The sequence below is a fragment of the Eublepharis macularius genome, chromosome 6, assembly GCF_028583425.1.
Source record: "Eublepharis macularius isolate TG4126 chromosome 6, MPM_Emac_v1.0, whole genome shotgun sequence".
Taxonomy (NCBI): domain Eukaryota; kingdom Metazoa; phylum Chordata; class Lepidosauria; order Squamata; family Eublepharidae; genus Eublepharis; species Eublepharis macularius.
The window spans coordinates 8,222,616-8,249,560 of record NC_072795.1 but is presented as its reverse complement, the minus strand read 5'-3'; the positions used below and the strand labels follow the sequence as shown (position 1 = coordinate 8,249,560).

General features: G+C 46.2%; 1 protein-coding gene across 1 annotated transcript in view; it reads right to left on the bottom strand.

Annotated features, from left to right (window-relative positions):
* The window catches only part of DVL3 (dishevelled segment polarity protein 3), a 77,507-nt gene that overhangs the window by 15,081 nt on the left and 35,481 nt on the right, over positions 1-26,945 (bottom strand). The window contains 8 exon segments of the mRNA XM_054982567.1: positions 368-457; positions 459-508; positions 3,597-3,666; positions 5,000-5,093; positions 6,849-6,984; positions 8,934-9,040; positions 10,121-10,242; positions 14,607-14,676. Of these exon segments, the coding sequence (XP_054838542.1) occupies positions 368-457; positions 459-508; positions 3,597-3,666; positions 5,000-5,093; positions 6,849-6,984; positions 8,934-9,040; positions 10,121-10,242; positions 14,607-14,676 (739 nt within the window).

Below are 26,945 nucleotides of genomic sequence, written 5' to 3'. Positions count from 1 at the left end.
CCCCACCCCTCCTGAGCAGATATAAATGACCTGCCAACATCTTTTCCACACTGTGACACTGAGAGATCTCTGTCTTTTGGTGCTACACCTCTGAAGATGCCAGCCACAGCTGCTGGCGAAACGTCAGGAACTACAATGCCAAGACCACGGCAATACAGCCCGGAAAACCCACAACAACCATCCTTCTGTTTCTACTTGCTTGCAACTTGTTCTGTGACCTGCCTTGAAGTGTAAGAAGGGATGCATAAAATATAAATATTTTACATTCCAGAAAACCGACCGACCAACTATCTAACTTGTCCCTGGGATCTGAGCTCTGGGCTCATCATTCTTTGCTGTCGCAGCTCTGGGAGCAAAGTAAGGACACCTGTAGCAGCATGTCTCCTGGTTCAATTCTTCCATCCGCTGCCACAGCACCTCCCTTCATGATGGAGCCAATGTAGATGCCACCGTCACCCCCGCTCGTTGCTTTGCCCGACGATGGAGATGCCCAAGAAATTATACTTCTCTGCAGAAAAAGAAAGGGTGGCCACCATCAGAACAGGGTCCAAATAATCAGTTAGCCATCAAATCTACCTGATTATTATGGTCATCTTTGCATGGCACCAAAATTCTGGAACTCTCTGCCCATGAAGACTCGTCTGCCCCGTCCTGTTGCCACTGAGTTTGGCATTCCCTCAGGGATCTCTCTTTCCTGCCCGATGTTTTGTCATTTTTATATTTTTGTCTGTATTTCTGCTCTAGTTAAGCAGGATTGCACTTACCTGTAACTGCTGTTCATCGAGTGTCTTCCGTGCAGGCACGAACTGGGACTGTGCATGCTCAGGCTAGCCACAGGATAACTGTTTTAATGATGTGCTTCGTTGGCTTTCATAGTTTTTAAGATGTGATTTTATGATGGATGTTTTAATTTCTTAGCCATCTTGGTGGCCTTTATGAGGGCAGAAATGTGGGGTATAAATTTTGCCAAATAAATAAACCTTGAGTTCCTACAAAAAACTTGTGAATCCTACCATTAATTGTTTTAAAATGCCAAGATTCTAGCTCTTATGGCTGCCAGGGCAAACTTGAAAATAATTTCTGCTTAAAGCCTAGGCAGGGGATTGGTAGAGCTTCCAATCCAAAGGAGTAAGATGCCTGCATTCCTCTACGCTCCATATCTGTCCACCGCTTCTCTACAAATATAGTATCAAAATTCTTCAGCCGCCCTCTTATGCTGTATAACTGTAAAGGGTTTTTTCTGACCCTTCACCTATATCACCCTACTGAAGCTGAAACTTTTACATAGGAGGCAAAGGCTGCCTCGGTGGGCAAATTCTTTCGCTCAGATTAAGCTGCAGGTCGCATTGGCCCTACAGTAAGGAGGGAATGTCAACAATTTCTCTTGTTTTCATTATTTACGAACAAGAATTAGCCTTGGAAAAGCAGTCTCTCAGGTTCTGTACCCGTAACAAAAAGTGTGGCTCCAGACAATTACCATGTTTATACTACAGTAAGATTTTATTGCCCTGTCAATCAGGCCTATTAGGTGCCATATATCCTAGAGATTGTAATTCGAAAGAATTATTTGTATTAACCTTTTGATCTTTAATTCTGTGAACAATTAAGTGTTAAGAGTCTATAAGATTCTCTGATGTATGTAAGATTCTCTGCTGTGATTGCTCTTTATGCATATGTCCTGATGACAGCACAGCATCTGGATTTTATTGATAAATTAAGCCATATTTCTTTATTGATCATAGTTTGGTGTCTTAATTAACAGAGGGAGTTGGATGAAAGGGAAAATAAAAATTGAAGCAAAGTACTTTGCACAAAATTCCCTTTCAATGACCAGTAAATGGCTAGAGACTGGTTTGGGAACTTTAAGAGAGTCACTGCCAGAAGACGATTTTAGGTGGGTAACCATGCTGGTCTGCTGTAGCAGTGCACGATTTGAGTCTAGTAGCATCTTAAAGACTATCGAGATTTCCAGGATTTGAGCTTCCAAGACTCAAGTGCCCTCTATCACAAACAGTTATACCCTGCAAATCTCGCTGGTCTTTAAGGTGCTACTGGACCCTAACCTTGCGCTGCTAGCAGAATAGACAACACTGGGCTAGATGAGCCAGTCTCTGGACTGCAGAAGGCACCTTCTTGAGTCCACAGGGCAAAAAGGGACCAGTTCAGGAAGGTCTATAGCTGAGGACCTGCCACAATGAACTTCTTGACAAGTAGGTAGGAACTCTGGCTGCCGATTTTATCCCCGCCTTTTTCTAGCAGAAATTCTAGCCCATGCTGTGATCTGACTACACTGTTGGGCAGGGAGAAACTTAAATGCACAGTGGAAAGGGGTATGCACTTCACTCCTTCGATTTGGAACAATCTTTAAGCACCTTTAAGACTAATCAACTTTATTGCAGCATAAGCTTTCGAGAGCCACAGCTCTCTTCGTCAGACGCATCTGATGAAGAATAAAAATAACATAACATTCCATTTATATACCGCCCTTCAAGATGACTTAACACCCACTCAGAGCGGTTTACAAAGTATGTCATTTTTATCCCCACAACAACAAACATCCTCTGAGGTGGGTGGGGCTGAGAGAGCTTCTAGAAGCTGTGACTGACCCAAGGTCACCCAGCTGGCTTCAAGCAGAGAAGTGGGGAATCAAACCTAGTTCTCCAGATTAGAGTCCCGCGCTCTTAACCGCTACACCAAACTGGCTCTCAAGAGCTGTGGCTCTCAAAAGCTTATGCTACAATAAAGTTGGTTAGTCTCAAAGGTGCTACCAGACTCTTTACTACATATGAAACAAACTACACTTCTCTAGGATTGTCTAGGACTACAGACTAACACAGCTAACTCCTCTGGATCCTGTTTCATATGGACAGACTTTTGTTTTTAAACCTTCCTGGTTATACGATCCTCTTAGCAGCAAACCAGGCTGCATGAGGAACTGATAGGATCTCCAGGTGGGGAAGACCCAAAAGAAAAAAAACAGACCTCCTGGGAGAGCTTGAAGCACAACCGGAACAGATGTTGGACTACACCAGGGTTCCCCATGTTGCACCTTTGGACACTGCAGTGCCCACCAGTACTTCCCTTGGCGACTGCTGAGCTTTTCAGGAAGTGGGCGGGACCATTATGCGGCAGGGCTTGCTATCAGCTGCCCTCATTCAGATGAAAAAGTTCTCCACTGGAATATCAGGAGGCTTGGCAGGCACCCGGGCTGTCCTTAGTCAACATGTGGTTCCACTCCCTCTTCAGGTTTTCTTTCTTCCCAGGAGATGTGAGGGGGGAGGTGTTCCATTCAGCGCCGCCTCCTGCAGCAGCCATTTTGGGCTTGGCTCTGCCGCCTGTGGCAGCCATTTTGGGATGGAGTTCACCACCTCCTCTTAAAATTCCAATGGTGCCCACAGGCTCAAAAAGGTTTCAGGCCCCTGGACTAGACAGCCACAGGAGGTTTTTTCCTCCAGACCCAATTCTACACACAATTCACAAGTGAGATACTTTCGGCCTTGTGCCACCCTCAACATCCGCTTGCTCGTTTCTATCCTTTAACCAAAATCTGGGTAAGGGTCCTAAACCATGGACCGCATGCAACTCCCCATACTCACCCATGTTAAGGGTGACTGTAATGATGTTCAGTGACATGGTGGAATCCGTGATGCTGCTGAAGGACGAAGACTAGGACAGGAGAGGAAAAAAAAGAATGAGACCTCCCCATTTCTCCCCCTGTCCTCCAAGGCCCAGGCGCCCATGGCCTGTGCCTGTCCAAAAGGTCTCTGCCTCCACTGCCTTCAACCTCTACACAGCTTTCACAGCAGTACACTTGCTGGCAGATCTGCCACACACCCCCTCTGCAGGAGAAGGAAGAGAAGGAGGAGCAAGTTCCACAGTATGGCACGATGGAGGTTCAAAAGTGAATCCCAGAATCGCCGTTTAAAGAAACTCGGGTAATAAGACTTTCCAAAGACAGCAGGTCTTCAGACTTGATGCCACTTGCATTACCACATAGCTCCTTATTCCGCGGTTTGGACTGAGCACACAAACGCAGAAGTTGATAAGCAGGACAGAATCCAGGCACCTCTGAGATTTCTTTTTTAAAAAAATAAATAAAAGCAAGGTTCTTGCGCTTGTAACTGTGAAGCTAGGCTTGACAATAAAGACAACGCCTGGCAGAAGTTAGAGAGGGACAACTGAGTAAGACACCCAGTGGTCAAGGGGGCAGGGCTTCAGCGCCTTGCATCAGAATGTCTCTCCTCAAGCATGTGTTTAGTGGTTCGAGCGCCGGGGACAAGGGTCTGGGAGACCCAGGTTCAATTCACTCCTCTGCCATGGGAGCTTACTAGCTGACTTTAGGATGGTCATACTCTCAGCCTAGCCTACCTCGCAGGGTTGTGGTGAAGATAAAATGAAAAAGACATAAATGTGAGCTGCTTTGGGGTTCCCATCCGGAGAAAGGTGAGGTATAAATGAAGCAAAATAAATGGAAATAAAAACAAACGGAAGAGCTAGGAACAGGGCCTTTACAGCACCTGCCCTCAGGCTATGAAATGTTTTCCTCCATTACACACCAAGATTACAACATTCTAGCTGTTTTTAGGAGAGGTTTTTCGGACATTCCTATTCCCGCTGTCTTTTGGCCTGCCAAGGCCAGGAACGTGAGCTAAGCTATACAAGTTGAAGGCCAGTGGTTTCTATTGTACTTTGTTGTCTTCAGAGATAGTGGGATGTGCAGGCATATTTTATTATCTTATTTTACGTTGTTACTTTATTTACTGTAAGGCATTTTGAACTCGTGGGAAACCAGCTCACAATAAATAAATGACTAAAAAGTAGAGGAAATGAATCACGAAATGAAATGATTATGAAAATATATGAACATTCTCTGAACTGGCATCATTTGTAACATGCTGCGAAATTCAGCTCACTTCTTGGCTGTGAGTAAAAGAGTAAAACATACACAGGGCAACCTGGGACATCATCTCAGACCCAAGCTCTTCCCCAGGTGTCTCACCCGCTCAATACGTGGTGCTTTTTGCTTCCGCCGGCGCCGCTTGTGCCTCCTCATCAGGCGAGAGGCGCTGCTCTGCTCTGTTGAGCTGCTGAACCTACAAGGTAAGAGGCAAGAATGAGGCATAAACGTCCCCACAGGAAGGCCCCCAAAACCCCTACCTTCTTAAAAAAAAAAAAAAGCAATGACAACGAGACAAGACAATTTTGCGTGCTAGGAATACAGAATTCAGAGAGAGATGGTTGCCCATCTGCTCCAGCCCCCTGAAACAAATGGCAGGGTCCATCCAATCTGCTTCGCGGAGATCCAACTAATGCAGGACAAACCATCGAGGCAAGCAAGCAGAGAAGCAGCCGTGTAACAGAAAGGAGCGCCCAGACCAAAGGAACTCTGGTTTTGGTTACGTGGAGAGACCCCAGCCTCCTGCCTCTGGCGTATCGGCTCTGCAGAATGCGATCCACACAACCCTATAAGGAAATCCCTTCACCAAATCTGACCGTCGGTCAAACCTGTAGAAATCACGGAAGCTGAAGAGGAAAGGATTCTGGCAGCTAAATTTAATTCATTGCAACTCAGTACATTTCAGCCCCCAAAGCAATTGCCACCAGCTCACTGATGGACAGTGAACCAGCATTTCAGTGACCTGGGCTTAGGCACCACTGAACAGCCTGACTTTGGAACTATTCCCAGGGGGGACCCCACAGATATGCTGTGTTTGTTTTGCTCATGTTCAGTCTTCGAGAATTAGGATGTCCTTACACACTGAAAAAGATAATCTCTTAAATACACAACACCTAGGCACTCCTCAAACACACAAAAAAAGTGTCTGGGTGGGGTTAAAACAGATCCCTCAGAAATGTAATTGCAGAACTTATGCAACGTGTTAGCTGTTCAAATGCAATGGAGTGAGACTCCTATCGCTGCCTCCCAGTTTCCTGTACCTTCTCCAAACACAAAGGAAAGCGTAGCCAGTCTTTCCAAGGATATTTAGCAGTTCCCCCCCGCTCAAAATCCTGGTTCTAGTTGTGCTTCTGTTCCTAATATCATAAGGGAAGGATGGAAAAATCTCAAGAATGAGGTATCGAGGGACATACCCTTCATGAACCTATTGGGCACTGCAAAATAAAGTATTCTTCATGACATTTACCGAATTCTGGGGACTACACAAAAAATGTAATAGACGTGAATGAGATACACACATTTTTAAATGTGTATGCCATACAAGTACACACAAATGTTTACTAACGTAAATCAGGGCTTATACATGAAGAAAGATCCTCCATCACAAACCCAGTTTGGCTGTTCACTTCCACAACTTTTCCAAGAAAACTTGGGGGAAGGAACTTGCCAGGATTGCTGAGATGGGCAGGGCTTAAAAAGGGAGAAGGAGGAATTGATTCATTTGAAATGTGGTGCTGGAGGAGAGTTTTGTGGATATCGTGGATGGCCAAAAAGACAAACAAGTGGGTTTAAATCAAGTCTGAATTCTCCCTAGAAACTAAAATGACAAAACTGAGGCTATCATACTTTGGTCACATCATGAGCAGACAAGACTCTCTGGATAAGTCAATAGCACTAGGAAAAGTTGAAGTCAGTAGGAGAAGAGGAAGACCCAAAATCGAGATGGCTAGACTCCATAAAGAAATTCACATCCTCCAATTTGCAAGATATGAGCAATCCCTATTTATTAATGAGAGGGTGCTTTGGAGGTCGCCATAAGCTGAAAGCAACTCGATGGCCCATAACTCTCACACACATTAAAGGGAGCCCAAGTGCTTCTTATTTGGGATCCTCCACCATCCTCTAGCCATAGCAGAAATCACATTCTCCCAGGCCATGTGCTTTCCCTCACCTGCTGGTAGAATCATCCTCATCCGAGTCAAAGAAACTGGTTGTCTCCAGTTCACTGCTCATTAGAGTGGAGGAGCTCTCGTAGCCACCAAGCTCTCGTCGTCGTTCCCCCTTGGCAGTCCCATTCACCCTGGGTGCTGGAGTAAAGGAAGAGAAACAACAGTCAAACGCCACAAGAAATCGCTTTCCAAAAGTCATGCACATACCCTGCTTAGAACCGGATCTCAGATAGGTTTTGTTTCTCTCATCCCACAACAACAACAACAACATTTGATTTATATACTGCCTTTCAGGTCAACTTAACACCCACTCAGAACGGTTTACAAAGTATGTTATTATTATCCCCACAACTATCACTCTGTGAGGTGGGTGGGGCTGAGAGAGCTCTGAGAGATCTGTGATTGACTCAAGGTCACCCAGCTGGCTTCAAGTGGAGGAGTGGGGAATCAAACCCGGTTCTCCAGATTAGAGTCCCATGCACTACACCAAACTGGCTCAAAGCAGCACAGAAACAGTAAAATAGTAATTATTTCAATCCCAGTTGAAATGTCATATAGAAAGAATCATTAATGGAAAAACACACACACGCAACCAAACAACCTTATGTCACAGAACAGCTAAGGACCAGAGATAAGCCTAGTTTTGGGGAACTATGAGCCTTCTGGGGACTTTTAGGCTTACTAAAAGTATAACAGATACCACCTTGCTACGATACTATTCAGATGGGTGTTTCAAGGGAGACTCACCCAACCCAACCCATTTGACAACACGGATGCCTGTGAAAGGACAGAAGCTGGAGGGGGAGATGGACTAGCTCCTACAGCAGATTATTGGTGACATCCAGTGAGGCATTCTGCCCCCTTGATGAGACCTGTGATAGGTAAGTCCTGTAATGGCATCTTGCTATAAGGCTCTGAAATGGCCTGTATTATGCTGCTTCCCTGACTTTCTTAGTGCTCCAAAATGGTTCCGCTGCCACCAAAGGATTTTGCCTTAAATCTCTTCAGTTTAACCCAAAGAACAGGAAGGCTTAGTTATATATCTAGTAGAATGACATAACGGTCAGCACGTGAGGGTGGCTGTGAGGAAAAAGGGGCTCCATTATACTAGGAACATAGACACCTTACTTAAACAAAAATTAGAGTTTACTTACAAATACAAATGCATAGTGGTTCCAGAGTAGTTCATAAGTGTAGCGGTTTCAAAGTAGGTACACATCTCCAAATATTTCTACACAGACTCAGTCACAAAGACCAATGTTCTCAACAGTTGCCACTTAAGCTAAAAATATCCCTAAAAGTTTGGTGTAGTGGTTAAGAGTGGTGGGACTCTAATCTGGAGAACTGGGTTTGATTCCCCACTCCTTTGCTTGAAGCCAGCTGGGAGACCTTGGGTCAGTCACAGCTCTCTCAGAGCTCTCTCAGCCCCACCCACCTCACAGGGTGATTGTCGTGAGGAGAATAACAACACACGTTGTAAACTGCTCTGAGTGGGCATTAAGTTGCCCTGAAGGGCGGTATATAAATCAAATGTTGTTGCTGTTGTTAAGAACATGGGATTCTCCTAGTTCCCAGAATCTCACTTGTCACAGGCTGATTTCATGCACAAAGTAAAACCCACAGACTTCTTCCCTCAGCACTTCCTTCAAAGAGTAACACTCTCTCCCCTCACACACAGACTTCCACACAGAATGACTGAACTCCTTCCCTCTGATACACTATTTAAACTTGCAGCTCCCTCAGGTACAGCCGCCGTTCAACCACAGCATGCTTTACTCACCCATCCAGTCCCCTCTTTCTCACCTCAGAGGCCTGTATCTTAAACCACAGCAAATGCACATTCAAAGCCCCACTATAATTAGCAGGAATAAAACTCACAAAAATATTGACGTAGCCAAACAGTACATCCAGGATAATGGTTCTCAGGTTCTAGTGAGGTCAACTGAGAAGGACTTCACAAGGCAGGGAGACCCTTTGACCTCTGTCCCCGTGACACCAGCACAGCCTAAAGCCCAGGCCTTAGAAAAATGTATCTCCCTATTCAGACGAAAGGGGTCTGCTTCCGCTTCAGTAAACTCTAGACTCACCATGCTCAGGCCCATCTTTCCTGCGCGGTCGTTCCCTCTGTAGCGACACCACTGAGTCCGTCTCTGTCTCATTATCCAGGTTTTCCCGACTCCCCCCAGTGTTGGGGCTGCGAAGTGAAGGTCTGTGTTAGCAAACGATACACTCACAGACACAAATCTCTCCACAATCCCCTGAGGTTTGCCCCCCAGAGCTAGGGTTTAAGACCAAGAGATTTGCTACCTAGGTCGAGCATGCAGACGGTGCATGCCATGAAACCTTTTCTCGGTTGTACCACTTCAGTCTGCAGGACGGGGATCATATTTGACTGCAACAGGAAGTGGCATAATCCAGAAAAGACTGAATCACATGTTCATTTCTGCATACTGGAACCTGCCAGAGCCTGAAGCCAGCAGTTATCTGAGAACTCCATAGCTGCCAAATGGGGGGATCCAGCTGCACCCACAAACACCGCTTAATGCAGCCAAGTGCCCTACACCCACCTACGTAGGCCCACCCGTTACTTTGATTCTCCGCCCCCAGAAGACTCCAAGGGGATACAGAGGGACTGCCTGCCTTTCTTTAGCAACCTCACAACTCTACAATTCTTTCCCAATACTACAATTCTTCCCGGAAGCAGACAAACGCTTGTGGCAACCACCAATTCCTTCCCTTCTTCTGAGGTTTTAGGAGGAAGCGGACACAAGCAGGGACGCATGTCAAATGGCACCGATCCACCTAGCCCAGAATTGTCTCCTCTGATCGGCATCAGCTCTCCTAAGTTCTATGGTAGAGATCTTTCTCAACCCTGAGATCTCTTGAAGCAGAAAAACCAGGGGATACCATGATCACTTACACTCATTTATTCAACCATTCGTATCCCTTCTTTCCCCATGGCTCTAGCAAAGCATGTACCCTAATGCTAAGCGATGGGCCTTTCAGAGGTTGCAGCTTACTAGGAGGAGGGGGTGGCTTGGGCCTGCAGACCCTAAAATGCCATTTAATGCTGCCAATAACGGCTTTAACTTTCCTCTGCTGAACCAATCACGCCGCCATACGTCAGGAGCTGGGACGCTCCTCCACAAACGTGACCTCCCTGCCTCTTGCACTGGCCAAAGACCCAGTTCCTCTTTGCTTGAAAAAGAAAGGGAACCTTCCAGCAAGGAATCTGCTCCACTTTCTCCTCCTTTACATCCCCACTGGAACTTACTGAAAAGAAGGAGGCCTTGAGTCTCCGATGCCTCCAGTACGCTCAATGGAAGGGGGGAGCTCCGGCTGATTGTCGGCACAGACTGAACCAGCATCCGAATGCGACCCCTCGGCAGACACCAGCTGGAAGGAGGGAGGACACAGAAGATGAGAAAAACAAGTTTGGATGTGCAAAGACAGTCTCAGGGAAGGGGGAAAGATCCAGAAGGTTAACGCATTTACGCAACCCGTTACTTCAAATCAATTTAGAGACACCACAATAAACAAGGGCCTTCCTGGAAGCCGTGGGGGCCGAGATCCAACTTGTAACAGCAGTTGGTGGCTCAGTGGCAGAGCATCTGCTCGGCACGCAGAAGGTCCCGGGTTCAATCCCTGGCATTTCCTGTTCAAAGGCAATGTGAAAAACCTCAACCCGAGACCCTGGAGAGCCAATGCCAGTTGGAGTAGGCAGTCCGGGCCTGGGTGGACTGACGGTCTGATTGAGTATAAGGCAGCTTCACGTGCAGCAGCAGAGAGGGAAGCGTAACCTATTCCTCAGCTTATTTTAAACAAGAGCAGATGTGGGGAGAAGCCAGGTTTTCAACGAGATGGTAAACACAAGCCTTGACTGAGTCACTTCAGAGGGCGGGCGGGCAGGCAGTGCCCACTCAAACGTTTTGCTACTGGAGGCCACTCACCACCACCTCTCCCCCCCCCCTCAAAAATAACTGCCTCTGCCCAGTCATCCTCTGTGCCCTCTTTTCTTAAAACAGGCAAGCCACACGTGCCCCGTAGTTCTTGCGCGAGAGCTGGGTCACTGCTCTGTCTGTCTCGGCAACCCTGCCAATTACCACAGTGGCAAACTCTTGCAAGAAGAAAAGAATCGAACGAATGCATGAGAAAGGCCTACAGGGCACAAGCAGCTGACTGTGTTAAAGAGGGGAAAGGGGGGGGGGGAGGTGAGGAAAATTACCTGCTTTGGTTTCCAGACAGTGGTGGCAGTGGGGCAACATAGGGGGGTTGCAGCAGGTGCCCCCCCCAAAAAACCCTAGTGCTTGAAGCAGCTGTATTAGATGATCTCATGGAACATCCAGTCTTACCACTGGGGGCATTGCATGGGAAAAAATACATACAAAAACCCTGTACACAGACCATTAGCATGTCAAAGAACAGGTCAGCCTAACACCTCTCTGTCATCTATGTCTAACCTTTGTCTAACCTTTGTCTGTTATCTATTTCTTCTATTTGATTGCAATTTATATACAGAGCAGAATGGAATCATATGAGCCCACTCCTCCATCTGAAGCGATACAGCCCAAGCACAGGTTTTCCTCCTCAGGGAGGCCAGATCTTCTATGAAATTAGCTTTATGCCACTTAATTTTTTAAAAAAGAAAAACAATCACCACCGCCATTTAAATCCAAAAGCACCAAACTCAATGGGGGCAAGCAGGGAAGGGGGAAGAGTCAACCCTAGAGGCATGGCTCCCTGGGAGCAAGTGTGTCTACGCTGCTTCCCTCTCATTGCTGCTGCTGCTGCCATCACTCTCCCCCCTGCAAGGGGAACTTCCGAAGGCAGTGAATCACCACTAACACGCGAATGCATCAAGCGGCCTTATGCTGAAACAAACCGTTGTTCCATCGAGGTCAATACTGTCTACTCAGACTGGCTCTCCAGGGTCCCAGGATGGGGCCTTTCACATCTCCTACTAAAAGATCTTTTTAGCTGAAGAAGCCGAGGATTGAACCCGGGACCTTCTGCCTGCCATGCAAATGCGCTGCCCCTGAACCACAGCTGCGCACACACACACACACGCGCACACACGTACGTACACTCGGTGAAGACCATCAGCAAGCCACTGTCATAAACTATGGAGTAAGAGAGAAAGGCTTCTGAGTGCAAGGTCCTTAACAGAGACGAACCCAAATTTGTAGGGGTGAGGAGGGAAGAAGGATTAATTCTCCCAAGAGCAACTGGCCGACCTCCCCCGCTCCTGGAGAATCTGCCCGCTCCAGGATTCCCCTCCACACACAATGAGTAACGGTCCTGTTAATCCCAAGCACCTTGAGCTGTCTGGTCAGACTCTGATGTAACTCTGCCCTGCCAACCTCACCCCCACCAGTGTCAGCGTCCCAAAATAGCTCCTCACTGTCTGGTCCCAGAAGAACACGTGACTCAGCAAAGTCGCAGGGGGTAATCAGAGCGGGAGGCCACGGGCCTGATGCACAAAGGGAAGGGGCCGTTCCTCGCCCCAGGAATCCAGCTGTCCTGCTAGGACAGGGCCTTCCAGGATTCTGTATTTTACAAAACAAAAAGGCTGTGGCCTAGAAACCTCAGTATTCTCCATCCGGGAAAAAAACCCCTATGCCGGTTAAGAAATCTGAATGTATCCAAATCCTTCATTCTAACTGGTAAATGTGTAGATGGGAGGAATCTTTAGGGATGGAACTGTGTGGAACAAGGGAAGGGAAACAGGACCAAGCTGAGGAAAGCATCAGGAGGCAGACAGAGCTTCTATGCCCAAGTGGAGAGCAGTGCAGCTATATTTTTAAGTGGGTTGGATCCGATGGATCCACTCCAGTCATGCCAGGCACAAGGAGGAAACTGCTGTTGCTAGATCAATGGATTGATCTACAGAATCCATCACATTCCGTGTTTTTTTTTTTTAATTTGCACCACAAGGGCTGGTTGGATGCCAAGCTCTCAGAGCTCCATATGCTACAATATGTATTATATCTAGCTTCCTGATGGTGTAATTTACAATACCCTTCCCACCCACTGCTTGAATTACAAGGACCTCTTTCTTTTTCCACTCCTCGTACCTGACAAGGACCTCTTTCTTTTTCCACTCCTCGTATCTGACAAAGGGAGCTCTGACTCTTGAAAGCTCCTATCTTGGAAATCTAGTTGTTCTTTAAGGTGCTACTGGACTTCAATCATATGCTACACAAAGCTGTATTTGCAGTATCATAGCAATTATCCAGAAATTTCTTTTTACTAGCAAAGCCCACTGGAAAGCACAATGCAACCTGCCTCACGTCAGTGAACTGTTATGTGTGTGCATGCACATACGCACACACGATGTTACGTGCAGAGTAATTTCCACCCGATCTTGAGAGTTCTGACACAGATTACTATTATTCCCATAGCACCTATAAAACTGACAATTTTTGTGGTAGGGTATGAGCTTTCGTGAGCTGTGACTCACGAAAGCTCATACCCTACCACACATTTTTATTAGTTTTATAGGTGCTACTGGACTCTTGCTTTTTTCTGCTGCTAAAGACAGACTAACACAGCTACCCATCTTGATCTATTATTCCCATGTTACAGATGTGGAATTGACCCTGTAGGAACCTTGCCATGAAGATTTAAACAGGCTTAGCTGTAGCTCAGTTCAGGTTCAGTAGATATACTATCGAGTCCAGGCCCAGAACAGCCCCAAATGGTTTAGGCTCCCTCATCACAAGACCTTTCTGAACCATCAGCAAGCTAGCGCTCTTGGCGACAACCCTTTCTTCATTTACACGATAAATCTGAAAATCAATTCTCTGAAGAATTTAACTGCATCATACACGAGCAGTGATTGCCCTCAAAAAGAAGGGTGTACACAGGGAACTGCCTGATACTGAATCAGACCATCTGCCCATCAAAGTCAGTATTGTCTATTTGGACTGGCAGCAGCTCCCCCAGGTCTTAGGTAGGTCCTTCTCAGCACCCAGCACCTGGATCCTTTTAGTTAGAGATGCTGGAGATGTTTATAGATCCAGAGGAGTTAGCCGTGTTGGTCTGTAGTAGCAAAATAGAAAAGAGTCCAGTAGCACCTTTAAAACTAACCAACTTTACTGTAGCATAAGCTTTCGAGAACCACAGCTCTCTTCGTCAGAGGCATCTGACAAAGAGAACTGTGATTCTTGAAAGCTTATGCTACAGTAAAGTTGGTTAGTCTTAAAGGTGCTACTGGACTCTTTTCTATTTTGGAGATGTTTAAGATCTTCTGCATGCCATGCAGATGCTCTACCACTGAGCCACGGTCACTTCCACAAGCGCTTACAGAACAGTTTGATGGAAATTTCCCAAGTCAAACTAACATCCTATCGCCACTCCTTAGATCAGGCCTGGGCAGGCTGTACCACCAAGCTGACACAGCCCACTAGCTATGCCTTGTGGCTCACCAAGGGTTCAACATCTCTTGTGTTTTCCCAGTATTAGCCAGGTACTACAGCAAGAGATTTACAGAACCAACAAGCCGCAGTAATTCCAGAGGGATGCATGGAGCTTGGGGAGCTGTACAGGTTGCCTCTTCAAGCACAGGAGTAAGAGCTGTCTTGTTATGACATTCAGATATAAGAGGGACAGCACACATCAGTACATGCATGGTCCCAGCTAACCTGGGCTTATCGATGCAGACATTTCACTGGAAATTGTGTTACCAGGAAGCAAGGGACTAGATTTCACAGCTGCTCACATGAAAACAGAATCAGAACCAGTCAAGATGGTCTGCTTACCCAGGATACCACCCGGCCATTGAAACACGGAAGCTTGGCATTGTCATCTGAAATTTCTTCCTTCACAACCCTGCAAAAAGAAAAAAAGACAGGATATGTCAGGCCAACCCACAAGGAAACGCTAACAGAGCTATGAGCCTTGTTTCAGGGCAAAAATGTAAGAAGCAGGCTTGCGGCCACCTTATCCCTCCCCCCAAAGATCTCCAAGGCTATTTCTTGAGACAGGGAGAGGGGGGTCCTGGGGGGTCAGGGCATGCTTGATGCTGCAGAATTGCCAAAGCTATGCAGACGGGAGCCTGCTCAATCCCTTGAATGGGAAACCACTGCAAGCCCCACATAAGAGCAGGACCTAAAGTTGAAAAAACAAGACCGAGTGAGGGCATGGAAGAGGGAGAAGCACATCAGTTTTCGTGCAACTGGATTATGGAGCTTTTGTGGGGAAGCTTCTTGAGCTCTTTGAGGAGGGGCAAAACATCAGGGGGAGTGACAGGCCAGACAGACTTGGGCTGAATGAAGAAGTCCAAAATTCTTCCAACGGAAAGCTTCATTCCCACAACTGTGAGAGCCCGGCATGCCCTCACACCGAACTCAGCCCTAGTTCCATGCGGACTTTAACCAGCACGGCTCCCAACAAAGGAACGTCGGGACTTCTCCAACCTTTGCAGAACAAAAATCTCATCCTTCTCAGAATGCTGGTAAAACGGCTCCGCAACTGGATTCGAGAGGACCCACAATAGTTCAACAAGTTTCAAGCCAGATTTATAAACTTCAGCTTTCCTGGAATGTTTCTTTTAAAGAGAGATGACAGTATGTGGCAGCTTCCAAGTCACGTCCATTTGACAGATTTCTACCCCCCCCCCCAGAACTCAACACAAGATCCTTCATCCCCTATCCCCCCCCCCCGGTCTGCAACCTCAAAGCCCGACAAATGTGGAATCAAACCAACTCCATCTGCAGACAGTTTTCTAATTTGCTGCATCTTATTCTCAAACCAAGCTGTGGATTTGTCAGCTTGCATCTGCGCAAGGGACGACAGCTCAACCCCACAATCTCGCCAAGGCCTGGTCTGTATTTACAGTTTACAAAGAAAGTTTGAGGAGAGGAGAAGCGTCCTGTATTTTCAAGACAGTCCGGTAAAGTTAAGTTGACAGAGATGCATAGACATGGCCAGGCTGCCCGGATGAACTACATAACAAGAAAAAGGAACAAGACTCCTTTAAAACTGAAAAAGTAGGTGGAGAATCAAGATTTCCCCCCCCCCAAAGAGAAATTGTTCACTTTAGAATAATTATATCACTGAACACATGATAATTCTGTTCTAGATTTAATGGTTCAGATGGAGAAATGGATTTACTTTCTGCGGTTCGTTGCCAGAATATGGAGATACAAAGTTCCCCACCCAAACAATGCCATGTTACAATGACATCTGGAAAACAGGAATCCAAGCTGTGCTTTCTCTGCTCTTGGGGGAAAAAACAGTTTTTACCACAAAGAACTGGCTTCTGCAACCTGTATAAATTATAATAACCAACATATGCAATGCGTCACAGCCTTAAGGGCTAGAATCTTGCTTGTGTTTCTCTCCCTCTGTTCAGTAACTGCTGAGATTCTCAGCGTTCCCAAATACAAAATGCCACGTATGTCCAATGTAATTATGGAATTAAAAAAAAGCAAACCAACCCAGACAACAGTGGCAGACATGTTCAAAAAGCAGAGGGCAAGAAGAGAAGGTATGCGGACAACAGAATGGAGGAATTAAACTGATGAAACTCATGAAGTGTTGAATACATACAAAGTTTTTAGGAACAGAAGGTATTTGGGTGTGGGGCCCACAGACAGCATAGGATTGGCCAGGCAGGGTGTAAATACAAGGAGACTGGCCTCCTGCCTTTGTTTGGCTGACAGCGTCTGCCTACTGCCCTTCAGGTTCCAGCTTAAGCCCTTGCTCAAGTGACCTCGGGTGCCCTTGAACAGAAAATACAAATACTTTACATCTACATGGAAGGCGGAGAGAGAATACGGCAGGCCAGGAGCTCCTACGTTGTTTGACAAAGTGCTTTCCAAAGGTTAAGAGGAACAATTTCCAGCCCTCTTCTTTATTTAAGAGTTTAACTCATCCCAGGACGGTGTTGGTCTTGTCTGATACTGCTGGATATTCAAACGCCCCCCCCCTCCAATTTATGGAGAGGTTGTGCTATGTGAATGAAAGCAATTATGCTATTATGTGAGGGAGGTAGCAGCTGGTATATCAAGCTCTCCTCTCTTCTGGAAAGCCATATGCTACTGCTTGAATGAGATGAGCTTTGATGTCTCTTCACCAGATGGAACCGGGCAATAGAGAAGAGCAAGCATTTGGGTCAACGCCTATGGGGAGAGGGACTAGCCCACGAGGCTCAGATACTGAGCTACTGTTAAGAGAGGCCTCAGCCTTTTTCAGAGAAGCATCTGTGCGCCAAAGATCCCTTTTACAGATTAAGAAACCCTATGCCTTTCACGTACAATATGAACCAAGACTCTGTATGTCTGTGATCATGCCAGGAGTGTTAAAATCTACAGTATACAGGATATATTCACTTGATCAAGTGCTGAGGGGTTTTGCGGGTGCAGCAGCCATGGGGCTGAATTAGGATTTGTGATCCCCAAGTTTGATTCCCCAATCCGAACTAGACGCCTGCTGGGTCACTCCAAGCCGCTCACCCACTCTCAGCCTAACCTACCTTGGAGGGTTGTTGTGAGGACAAAGGAGGAGAACAATGTAAGCTACCCTGGGTCCATTATGGGTGTGTGTGTGCATGTGTGTGTGGAATAAACAAAGCAAACAAACAACCTGCACACTCAGGGAGATTTTCATGAAAGAGTGGGAATTCAAACCAGTCCTAGAGTCCAATTCTCCAACCACTACAACATGCTGGCTCTCTGTTAGGTACTGGCCCAGGTTGTATATATGTTCCTATACCAAAGAATGCATACCTATCTAATGACTGCTCCGATCAGATGCGTAGTACACCAGTGAGAGTAATGACAAGGAAACCTGGTCTCAGATCTGTGCTTTGCCATGAACCTTGATCTGGTCACTAGCCGAACCTACATCTCCAATGCATTGTTTGATTTTGTTTTATTGATTTAGTTCTGAGCCAGCTTGGGCAAAGCTGGAGGGGCCACAGACCCATTTTCTCTCCCCCCCCCAAAAAAAACCCAGAATGGTCCTTAGCTCTGTAAAAAGAGAACTAGAGATTTTACCATGCATAGAGTTGTTCTACAGTCTGGGAAACATTAAAATGATTGGAATTAAACATGGTCACTTGGCACACACCAGCCTCTTTCACATTTAGCTCCCCTGGGGCACATTCTGGCATCCTATACCGTACTCTTACTGTACTGCTTTTATACTTATGTAATACTGTTTTCTGCATTTAATTTATCACATCTAATACTCTATGCTTTGTTGCAGATTGCTGTGACTCTAATCCCATTATACGATCAGATGTCTCATCCTACTGACTGCACTGACTTACACTGCGTAATCTGCCCTGAGTCTAAGTGAGGAAAGCAGGCAATTAACAATTTTTTTAAAAAAGATGGATTAGGAAACAAGGAACTGACTGGCTACAAAATCTAATAAAAAGTCACAGAAGGAGGATTAGAAATCTGAGACAAAACCCCAGAGTAAACCAGGGCCTCTTCCCTCCAATTGTAGAAATCCTCTGCAGACAGGATTTTGCAACCTGTCAAACTTTAAACAGCAATGGGAAAATGTAAGCCAAACATTCCAGAAAGCAAAGAAGGATTTCTGTCCACGCACTCACCTTGCAATATATGAAAAACAGCGTAAACCTTGGAGGGCCCTGGAGGCTCAAAGGCATTTAACCTGAATCTTTTAATCTGAATGGAGCATTTTACAATGCCTTCGTTTCTTCATTTAGATCCTTTGTTCCAAACAATCAAATAACTACATCTTAATGAGATGCAGGAAGAAGTGTGTGTGTGTGGGGGGGGGGTTACTTCTGAAGTAGGGAGGTAACACACTACTCATTACTGGGGTGGATAATCTATGCAGCACTGAGCTGCAGGGGAGGGGAGGGGTGGGTGGGAAATACCTTGGAAGCACAGGGCTAGTCACCCACGGACTGGCCACTATGTGAGTCGGGGTGCTGGATTAGATGGACTACTGGTATGACCCAGCAGCGCTCTCTGCGTGTCCTTACTTCTTTACTTATGCCCAATATTCCTCATGCACGTACAGTACCACAGCACCACTTAATGCTTTCTGGGAGGTTTTCTTGATGTGAAGCCAGCGACACACTGTTTTTGATGGCATGCAGGCTGCATTCACAAGGCCAAAAAGGCACCAGGTGAAGAAGCCCGCATACCAATCTCTGCCTCTGCTTGATGTTTTTAGTCTTCATGGCTGCACGCAAAGGTGCAGAAGCATAACAAGTTGGGTGGGCTATACTGAGACTCAGAGTCGGCATGGCTGCAGGAAGTGAACAGAAAAATCTTTATAGCCAGCGGCTACCAAGGATTCTAGTCCAGGGTTGCCTAAGGTCAGCCTCCACAACGCAAGAACTGCAGGGATTTTTAATGCCATTGCGATGAACACTTTGCTGTCATGTGATGCAGGGAGAGTGTCAAGCTAGGATCGGGGAGAGCTCCCCCACTTCACCGTGGAAGTTCCCTGGGTGACCTTGGGCCAGTCACACTCTCAGCCAAGCCAAGGTTGGTGTGTGGAGGAACAAACTACGTAAGCCACTCAAGAGTCTCCCCTGGGGAGAAAGTAAATGAAAATAACTTCCACAGTCACCGCGGTTCAGGGTACCAAAGCACAAACGTCAGATGTCATGTCAGTTTCTTTCACACACAAAAAAACACGCGTGTGTATCCTAGGCACAGTCAAGAACCCAACATGTTCAGTGGGACTTCCTCCCAAGTAAATAAGCACTGGAGCTCAGCCTTAACTTCTAAAGTAAGTAGGCTGTAGCCTGCCCAGAAGCCCTGCCTGTCCCAGATGTGACGGGCCAACTGCCAATATTTCTCACTCAAGAGCAAAGGAAAAGCCTTTTCCATGTTCAAAGGCTCTTTAGTATTCCTTCCATGCATCAGAGCCGAGTCCTGGCACTGAGTCAATGCCAAGATTGAGCACCAGGGAGGGTTGCCAAATGCATGGACGGCTCACATTTAAGACTCCTGTCTGCAATACACAGGCAACAAAATAAGCAAAGGCATATCCGTTTCTCCTAAGAAAATGACGGCCTCAACAGACAAAGTTAAGTTTCACATGACCGTCAGATTTGCCATTTTGAGGGAATCAATCCACAAGCCCTGTAGCCGTGTCTACATCGCCATCAACCCGGGTCACTTGAACGCAGTGCTGCCAGGTAGGGGAACGGGTTAATTGTTAGGCTGGGATACTGCAGGCAACACAAGTTCATCACTGTTAGCTGCTCTCCCACCCACATTTTTACCAACCTGCCTGCAAAGATATGCCCTAGATTAGTCATTTGTTGCCTGAAAGGCGGGGGGGGGAGGACCCTTGGGCTAAAGCCTGGCTGTCCAGAGGCAATCCCTCCTTCTCCCAAGCGACCAGGTGAGCAAAAGCTTACCAAATCCTTCCACCAAAACCGAAATTGCTATTAGGATAGAAAGAACATATGGTGCCCGTGAGATATATTAGCAAATTGTTCTCTGGCTCTGTACGTAGTAATTAAAATAGTGTTAAGTATTGTGACTAGACAGCGCCAATTACACGGCAGTTGCAAAAAGCCCTCTGATGTTCTCCTCACTGCACCCCAGTAACACCGTGAACATCCATGATCTCCCATATGAGCCCTGACTCAAAATCAGCCTCGTGCCTGACTGGGAAGATGGCCCCAAGGTGCCCGATACAGTCCCGTCACTGACGATAAGCAGGCCAGTAATTGAATGGGAGACACGGCGTACATTTCACCGGGACCCCTGCAAAAGGGACAGTAGTCCATTAATTCACATTCTTCGGCATTAGTTTCCCATGCCAGTTTGTCCGGCCAGAGAGTTCCCCAAAGACTGAGACCTTCCTATTGGCCAAGGCACAACCGACTACAGGACAAAGGAGCTTCACAGAGCATCTCTAATAGCTACTTTGGACTCCTTTAAACTCCAGCCCTTGGAAGTGAGTTGTCGACTCTGGTTTAACAGCAGGCAAAATGCTCCTGCCAAAAAGAGCCGAGGCGGTGGAATGTGCTTTGCTAGCAGAACGGCTTATTCCTGGAAAAGCCTCAACTCAGCAGGAGAGCAAGAAGACACTAGGGAGGGAGGGAGGGAGAAAGCAGGCCTGAGAGCCTTCAGTCCCACACCTAGAAGAGAGAGAGGACACACACACACACCCCAACCAGTTACCCAACCCCAGCCTGATGCCAAGAAGAATGCCACAATTTACTGAAATACCTGGCTCAGAATAAAGTGTACCAAGTTAGCACAATTATACCAAATAAAATAAACATTACATATGCCGATCTGTTTATTTACATGGCTGGTTTGGAGTATGGAGCATGAACAGGCCCATTCAGAGGCCAGAATGCCAAATATAAAAACCAGTCCGGCGGGATGGCTGCTGCTTCCACCAAGGGGTACTACAAGCAGAAGTTCATCCATCACAAGAAAGCAGCAGGCCAGCCTTCGCTGTCTTTGGCAAGAAGACTCAACGCTGTGTTTCTAGATCACTTGGGGCGAGTATTTTCTCTGAATTAACATCAAGGGAACAGAATCCCAGCCCACTTATTTCCCAAAGAGTCCCGTTCTAACCAGCTAGTTATAGCTCTGTCTCATTTTTGATTCAAGGAGAGTGGAGAAGAATGCAAAGCCCTTGCCTCCATCCGCACAAACTATACACCGCAATGCAGTGTTGTTAAGAGAAATTCTCTTTCATTCCTCTTTACTCAGTTTCTCCCTGAAACACAACAATCCTTTTCTTCTCCTCTTCTTAGGAATTAGTTTCTAATCAGTTCTGTTTTGATCAGAGGGAAATTTGAAGAGCGCAGGGTCAAGGAGGGAAGTTCTGCAACGTTTCTCAGTTTCACTCTGGGGATGCTCAGAGGTAGGCAACGTCTTCCCAAATTCCTGCTAGAGCACCAGCCTGTGGTGTGCAACGCAAAACAACTGAAAGGGTTGAAGTTACAAAGGGATGCACTGAAATCAAAGAGAAATGAGAAAGAAATTCCTCTTTTAAAAGAGATAAAAGAGAGTAAGAAGAATCAATGGCTACATCTAAAAAAAGTGAATTTTGGAAAAAGAACTCCCCCCTCCCCATAATAACACTACTGCAATGGCATCAATGGTGGATTTCTTGCCGGGTGCTGTTCTTGGAGGACAGCTTCCATCAGACTTTTCATCATAATATGCTTGACGGTTTCCTGGAGCTTCCAGCCCCGTTTTCTCAGTAGCCACCACATTTCTTGGTTACCTGCTGTCACTTGGATGTGACAGAAGAATAGAGAACATGCAAGGAGACGCGAACCTTCACCCAGGAAAGAGAATCCCTATGCACAGCCAATGAGGAGATGAAGTCAGATGAGCACTGCAGAACAGTCAGTTCCTACCAACTGTGATGGGCTGGGCTGGGCTGATAGGGGATGTGACCCTTTATCTGAGCCCGCAAAGCACAAACAGATCCATGAGGGTTCCATTTATTTTTTACTGACAGAGAAAGGAATTCAATGGTTTCGGCAATATGCTTACTTGTGGAAATGTAATAGATTTATAACTGATTACACCCTTGGAAAAAAAGGAAGATCAGCTAAAAAGAAAATCAGAATCAGCGGAGGAGCAGGAGTTGAGTCCAGCGGCACCTTAGAGACCAACAAGATATTCAGATTGTAAGCTTTCATGAGTCAGAGCTCCCTTCTTCAGAGCTCTGACTCTCAGAAGTTTACACCGTTGGTCTCTAAGATGCCACTAGACTCAAGACCTGCTGTTCTACTGCAGACCAACAGAGCTACTCACCTAAAACTGAAAGACAGCTGAGTTATGGCACTTTAGATTCAAGCAGGCTTATCATGCTATGGGCTTCCATAGGCAACACACTCACATTTTACACATCTTTACAGAGTTCTCACCACGTCCATAAAGGCACCATGACAGAAATAGATCCACTCTCAAAATACATTATTAAATATTTTGCCAAGTAATATTACAAAAGAACACAATGAACTTCTTAAATATATGGTTACAGCAGCGAAAGTAGTATATGCAACAAAATGGAAGGCTGAACTAGACATGGGCATGAACTGAAATACAAATCAAAGTTCGTCAAGAACTGGGCCAGTTCGTGGTTCATGAACTGGCGGTTCATCAGAGCCCATTTCTGACCAACCGCCACAACTTTAGGCCAGTTCGTTTGGTTTGTTTTTTGGTTCGTCGCTGCAGACAGCCTGGCACCAATCAGTTTCCTAGGCAACAGGGGGAGGGGCTTTCTGCAGACCTTCTGCTCCCCAGAAGTGATGTTTTTACAAACCAAATGAACCGGTTCGTAAACCAGAGAAAGTTGGTGAAACGCCACAAATGTGAACCACACCGTTCGGATTTTTCCCAGATCGTGCCCATCTCTAGGCTGAACTTTGCCCAGACGTGACTGAATGGATGAATAAATTGTATGTTTATGTGTCAATGGCTAAATTAACCTCTTATAGGCATAATAGGATAATTTCAGAATTTCAGGAAAAATTGAAAGTTTTTTTGACTATGTGGCTGAAAAATAAGGTTTTTTTTAAAATGCTGAACATAATGTATTTTAATATAAGTAAGTGGGGAGATGGAGAGAAGAAATATTACGTAGTTTTAATATTCTGTTATATGTCTATAAGATGTTAACCTTTTTCTTACATACTCTTCGAGCTCATCGTCACGCTCTCACTCAGACTCCAGCCTATTTAATCTGCAGATTCTCCTCCAGTTTCTGGATCCAACCCTGAGAAACAGTCCATCAATATAAAGAAAGAAGGTCCTCTCACATTTTTGGGAGGGGGGGGTTGACCTGAAACAAAATATATTAATGGCCAGCCCACTTACTGATTGGGGGGGGTGACTTTTGGATGCTGGCTTGTCAAAAAAACGTGCTCACATAACTCAAATTGAGATCCCCCCAAAAGCTGGATTTCTGTAGAAATAATTCAAGTTATCATATGCATCCACAATTCGCACCACAATTTGCACTGAAGCCCCACCCAACTCTTACTGTGTCCTTTTATGCCTACAGAGATTTTGTTAAGCATTCCCTTCTGGTCAAAAGGGCTAAAAATTTGATTGCTTTGATCCCCAAAGCTGAAATTGTGTTATATATTCCAAATCTTCACCTGAGCAACACATACACAACCAAGAATATAGGATAAGGAACTCCACAGCAGTAGCATACCAAAAATAAGAAGTAAAAAGACACGGTGTGGAGTTCTGAAAACCAGGTGTTCTTCCCCACCTGCCTACTCAGCCCCTGGCTTGGATTGTTGCTTGCTAATTGCCTGCAAATTGTGAGCTACTGGACAAGAAGCATAGGATTTCCAGAGCCAGCTGGTGAGGAACAACAAGTGAAGCGGACCAGGCCACAGAGACAAAGCTGCACCAAGTGCAATGAAGACACGTTCTCCACTGAAGACCAGGGCAGTTCTCCACTGAAGGCCAGATAGTGTGGTCTTGCATTTAGAAGGTCAGACTAGAATCTTGGGAGACCCAGGTTCGAATCCATGGAAGCTTGCTGGTTGACCTTGGCTCAGGGACACAGACTCAGCCTAGCCTACCTCACAGGGTTGTTATGAGGATAAAACGGAGGAGAAGAGAATGATATAAATTGCCTTGAGTCTCCACTGGAGAGAAAGGCAGGGTAGCAAAGGAGTAAAATAAATAAAGACATAAGTAATGTTGCTCCAAACAGCAAAGTCAAACTAAACAGGGCAGAAAAAGTCTCAGTTCAGTTCAGTTCAGTTCACCTTTATTGTCATCAGTGGGCACAATATTCACAATACAAGAAACATAGAAAAACAAAGTCTCAGCTGAGCCGCACTGGGCTCTCTGGCAGTTCTTCACTGCGCAGTAGACTTCTCCTGGCATGGCGCTGTGGCCCATTAAGCTTTTCTTGAAGCCTGTCAGGGACACAGACTCCCCGTGGCAGCTCAAACTGGAAAAGTGACAGCAGATACCAGCTAGACTATGCCTTGAAATTCCCAAGCAAGGACTGTTCTGGCTGCTTGAGAAATACACCTTCGTTAAGCCTTGGCTGGGGTCTTTACTTGACCCCAAAGCTCAGCAGGCAAAAGGTACTGGTGTTCTGAATATGTAGGCGCAGAAGATCAGACTTCTACCCTGGGACTGATGCCTGCAGATCCTTATTCTGTTTTGCAACTGAAGAGGGTTCCAGGAAGTCCCAGGTAGCCACCTGTGCCACAACACAGCACCACACCATGAGGTTCCTGGATCCCTGATGTGCCGCTCGAGTAATTTTCGTCTTCCTCTCCAAATACAAGAACAGCCAGAAGTTCCAATCGAGTCCACTCCCAGATTATAAAAAGCCAAACAAAAGAAAAGCAATAAGCGCTCAGCTTCTGAGGGTCCCTTTCTTCCGGCGAAAGGTTGGTTTTGTTTTTGTTTTTTTTAATTTTAAGCCAGGGACTGGTCCTCTTTCAGTTTTGAAAGAGTAAATGTTTTTCCAGGCGCAATTAGAAACAACATGAAATGGATTTGCAGAAGCTTCCAAACAGTAACGGCCACTTCTGAATAAAAACTGACAGGTTATGAAAGAAAACGGTTTTGCCAAACACGCATGCCCGTGTTGAGTTACTCTGGTGCACTGCCACTCTAAACACAGGCACGATACAACACACGGCACGTAAGTTTCACTGCACAGTGCAATGCGGTTGAGTTTGGCGTACAAAATGGGTGGCAACCTGGGAAGGGAGGTGGGGTTACATTGAAGACATGATTCCTGGGCAGTGGTACCAACTTTTGATGCCAAGCTCCACCCATATAGCACAATGGCAACCCAACAGAGCAAGGGCTACCACTGAGTGTCAGAAGTGAGCTCTAGCACAGCACGCTTGCCATACTATTCCCCCCACCCACCCACCCCCTTGGTCCTCTGGCCTTATGATAACTGGCAAGCAGGCAAAAGGCCTCAAGCCAAGCTCCAGCAGCTGCCAAACCTACCTGCTGTTCTCAACAGCAGTCCATGTGATTTTCCAATGCTTGCTGTAGCTTTACCTCACATCTGGGCTCAATTTTGCAATCGCTTTGGCTCGAATTGACAGCAACGCTCTTTTTCACTTAACGTAAAGGAGACTGGTTGCTGTCATAGGGGGAAAAACGCATTCATGCATCTGGCTTCATGAAGACATCGTAGCCTGGATGCAAAAGAAAGCATCTGTAGATGTCCACTGAGAACTGTGAGCAGTCTGGAATACCTCTCATCCACTTCCGTTCCTCCATCTCATTTTCCTTTGCTTCAAGAATTAGAGAGGAAAATTCACCTACTCTTCCCTAACAACATAATACAAGCCAACTCCCTAGTCTGCTCTGTGTTACCTAAACAGCAATCCAAGGCAGTCAAATTCTCACTATACCACCCTTTTGTATAAACATCAGTATCAACAGCACTCGATCTCTCTCTCTCGTTTTACAGACCTTGAGATATGGTACGGTCTCCTCCAAGGTTAACAAGAGCTAGTGTGGTTCAATGATTACTGTCAGACTAGGGTCTGGGAGCCACGGGTTCAAATCCCCACTCTGCCATGGAAGCTTGCAGGATGACCTTGGGTCAGTTACACACTCTCAGCCTAACCTACCTCATAGGGTTGTTGGGAGGAAAAAATGGAGGAGGGGAGAACGGCATACACTGCACTGAGTTATTTGGAGAAAGGGTAAGATAGAAACGGACAGACAGAAAGGGTACATTTCAGAGAAGAACTCTGAAGTGAACACTGGCGGTGAAGCCAATTTAAAAAAGCCCCCTACCCCCAATATCAATTAAGAGTCCCAGGTTCCAATGAGAGCTCTGGAAATGGACAAGCGTGGACTAGCAGCACACCAGCGGCTTCTGTTTAGAAGTGCTGAAACGGCTTGATATACTTTTTAAAGGTATGACATACGTTGTGTATCCTGGTTTCGGGTGGGTAGCCGTGTTAGTCTGTAGTGGAAGAGCAAGATTCGGATCCAGAAGCACCTTAAGAGACTTGCTACACCTGGTGCAAGTCAACGGACTTTGGTTTTCCATCTTAGGGTTCCTTCCATTCTCTCTGTCAGTTCAATAAGCTGTAGCTTAAACTCTATTGTAACTGAGGGGCTACAGCTCAGAGGTAAAGAATCGGCTTGGCACACAGAAGGACT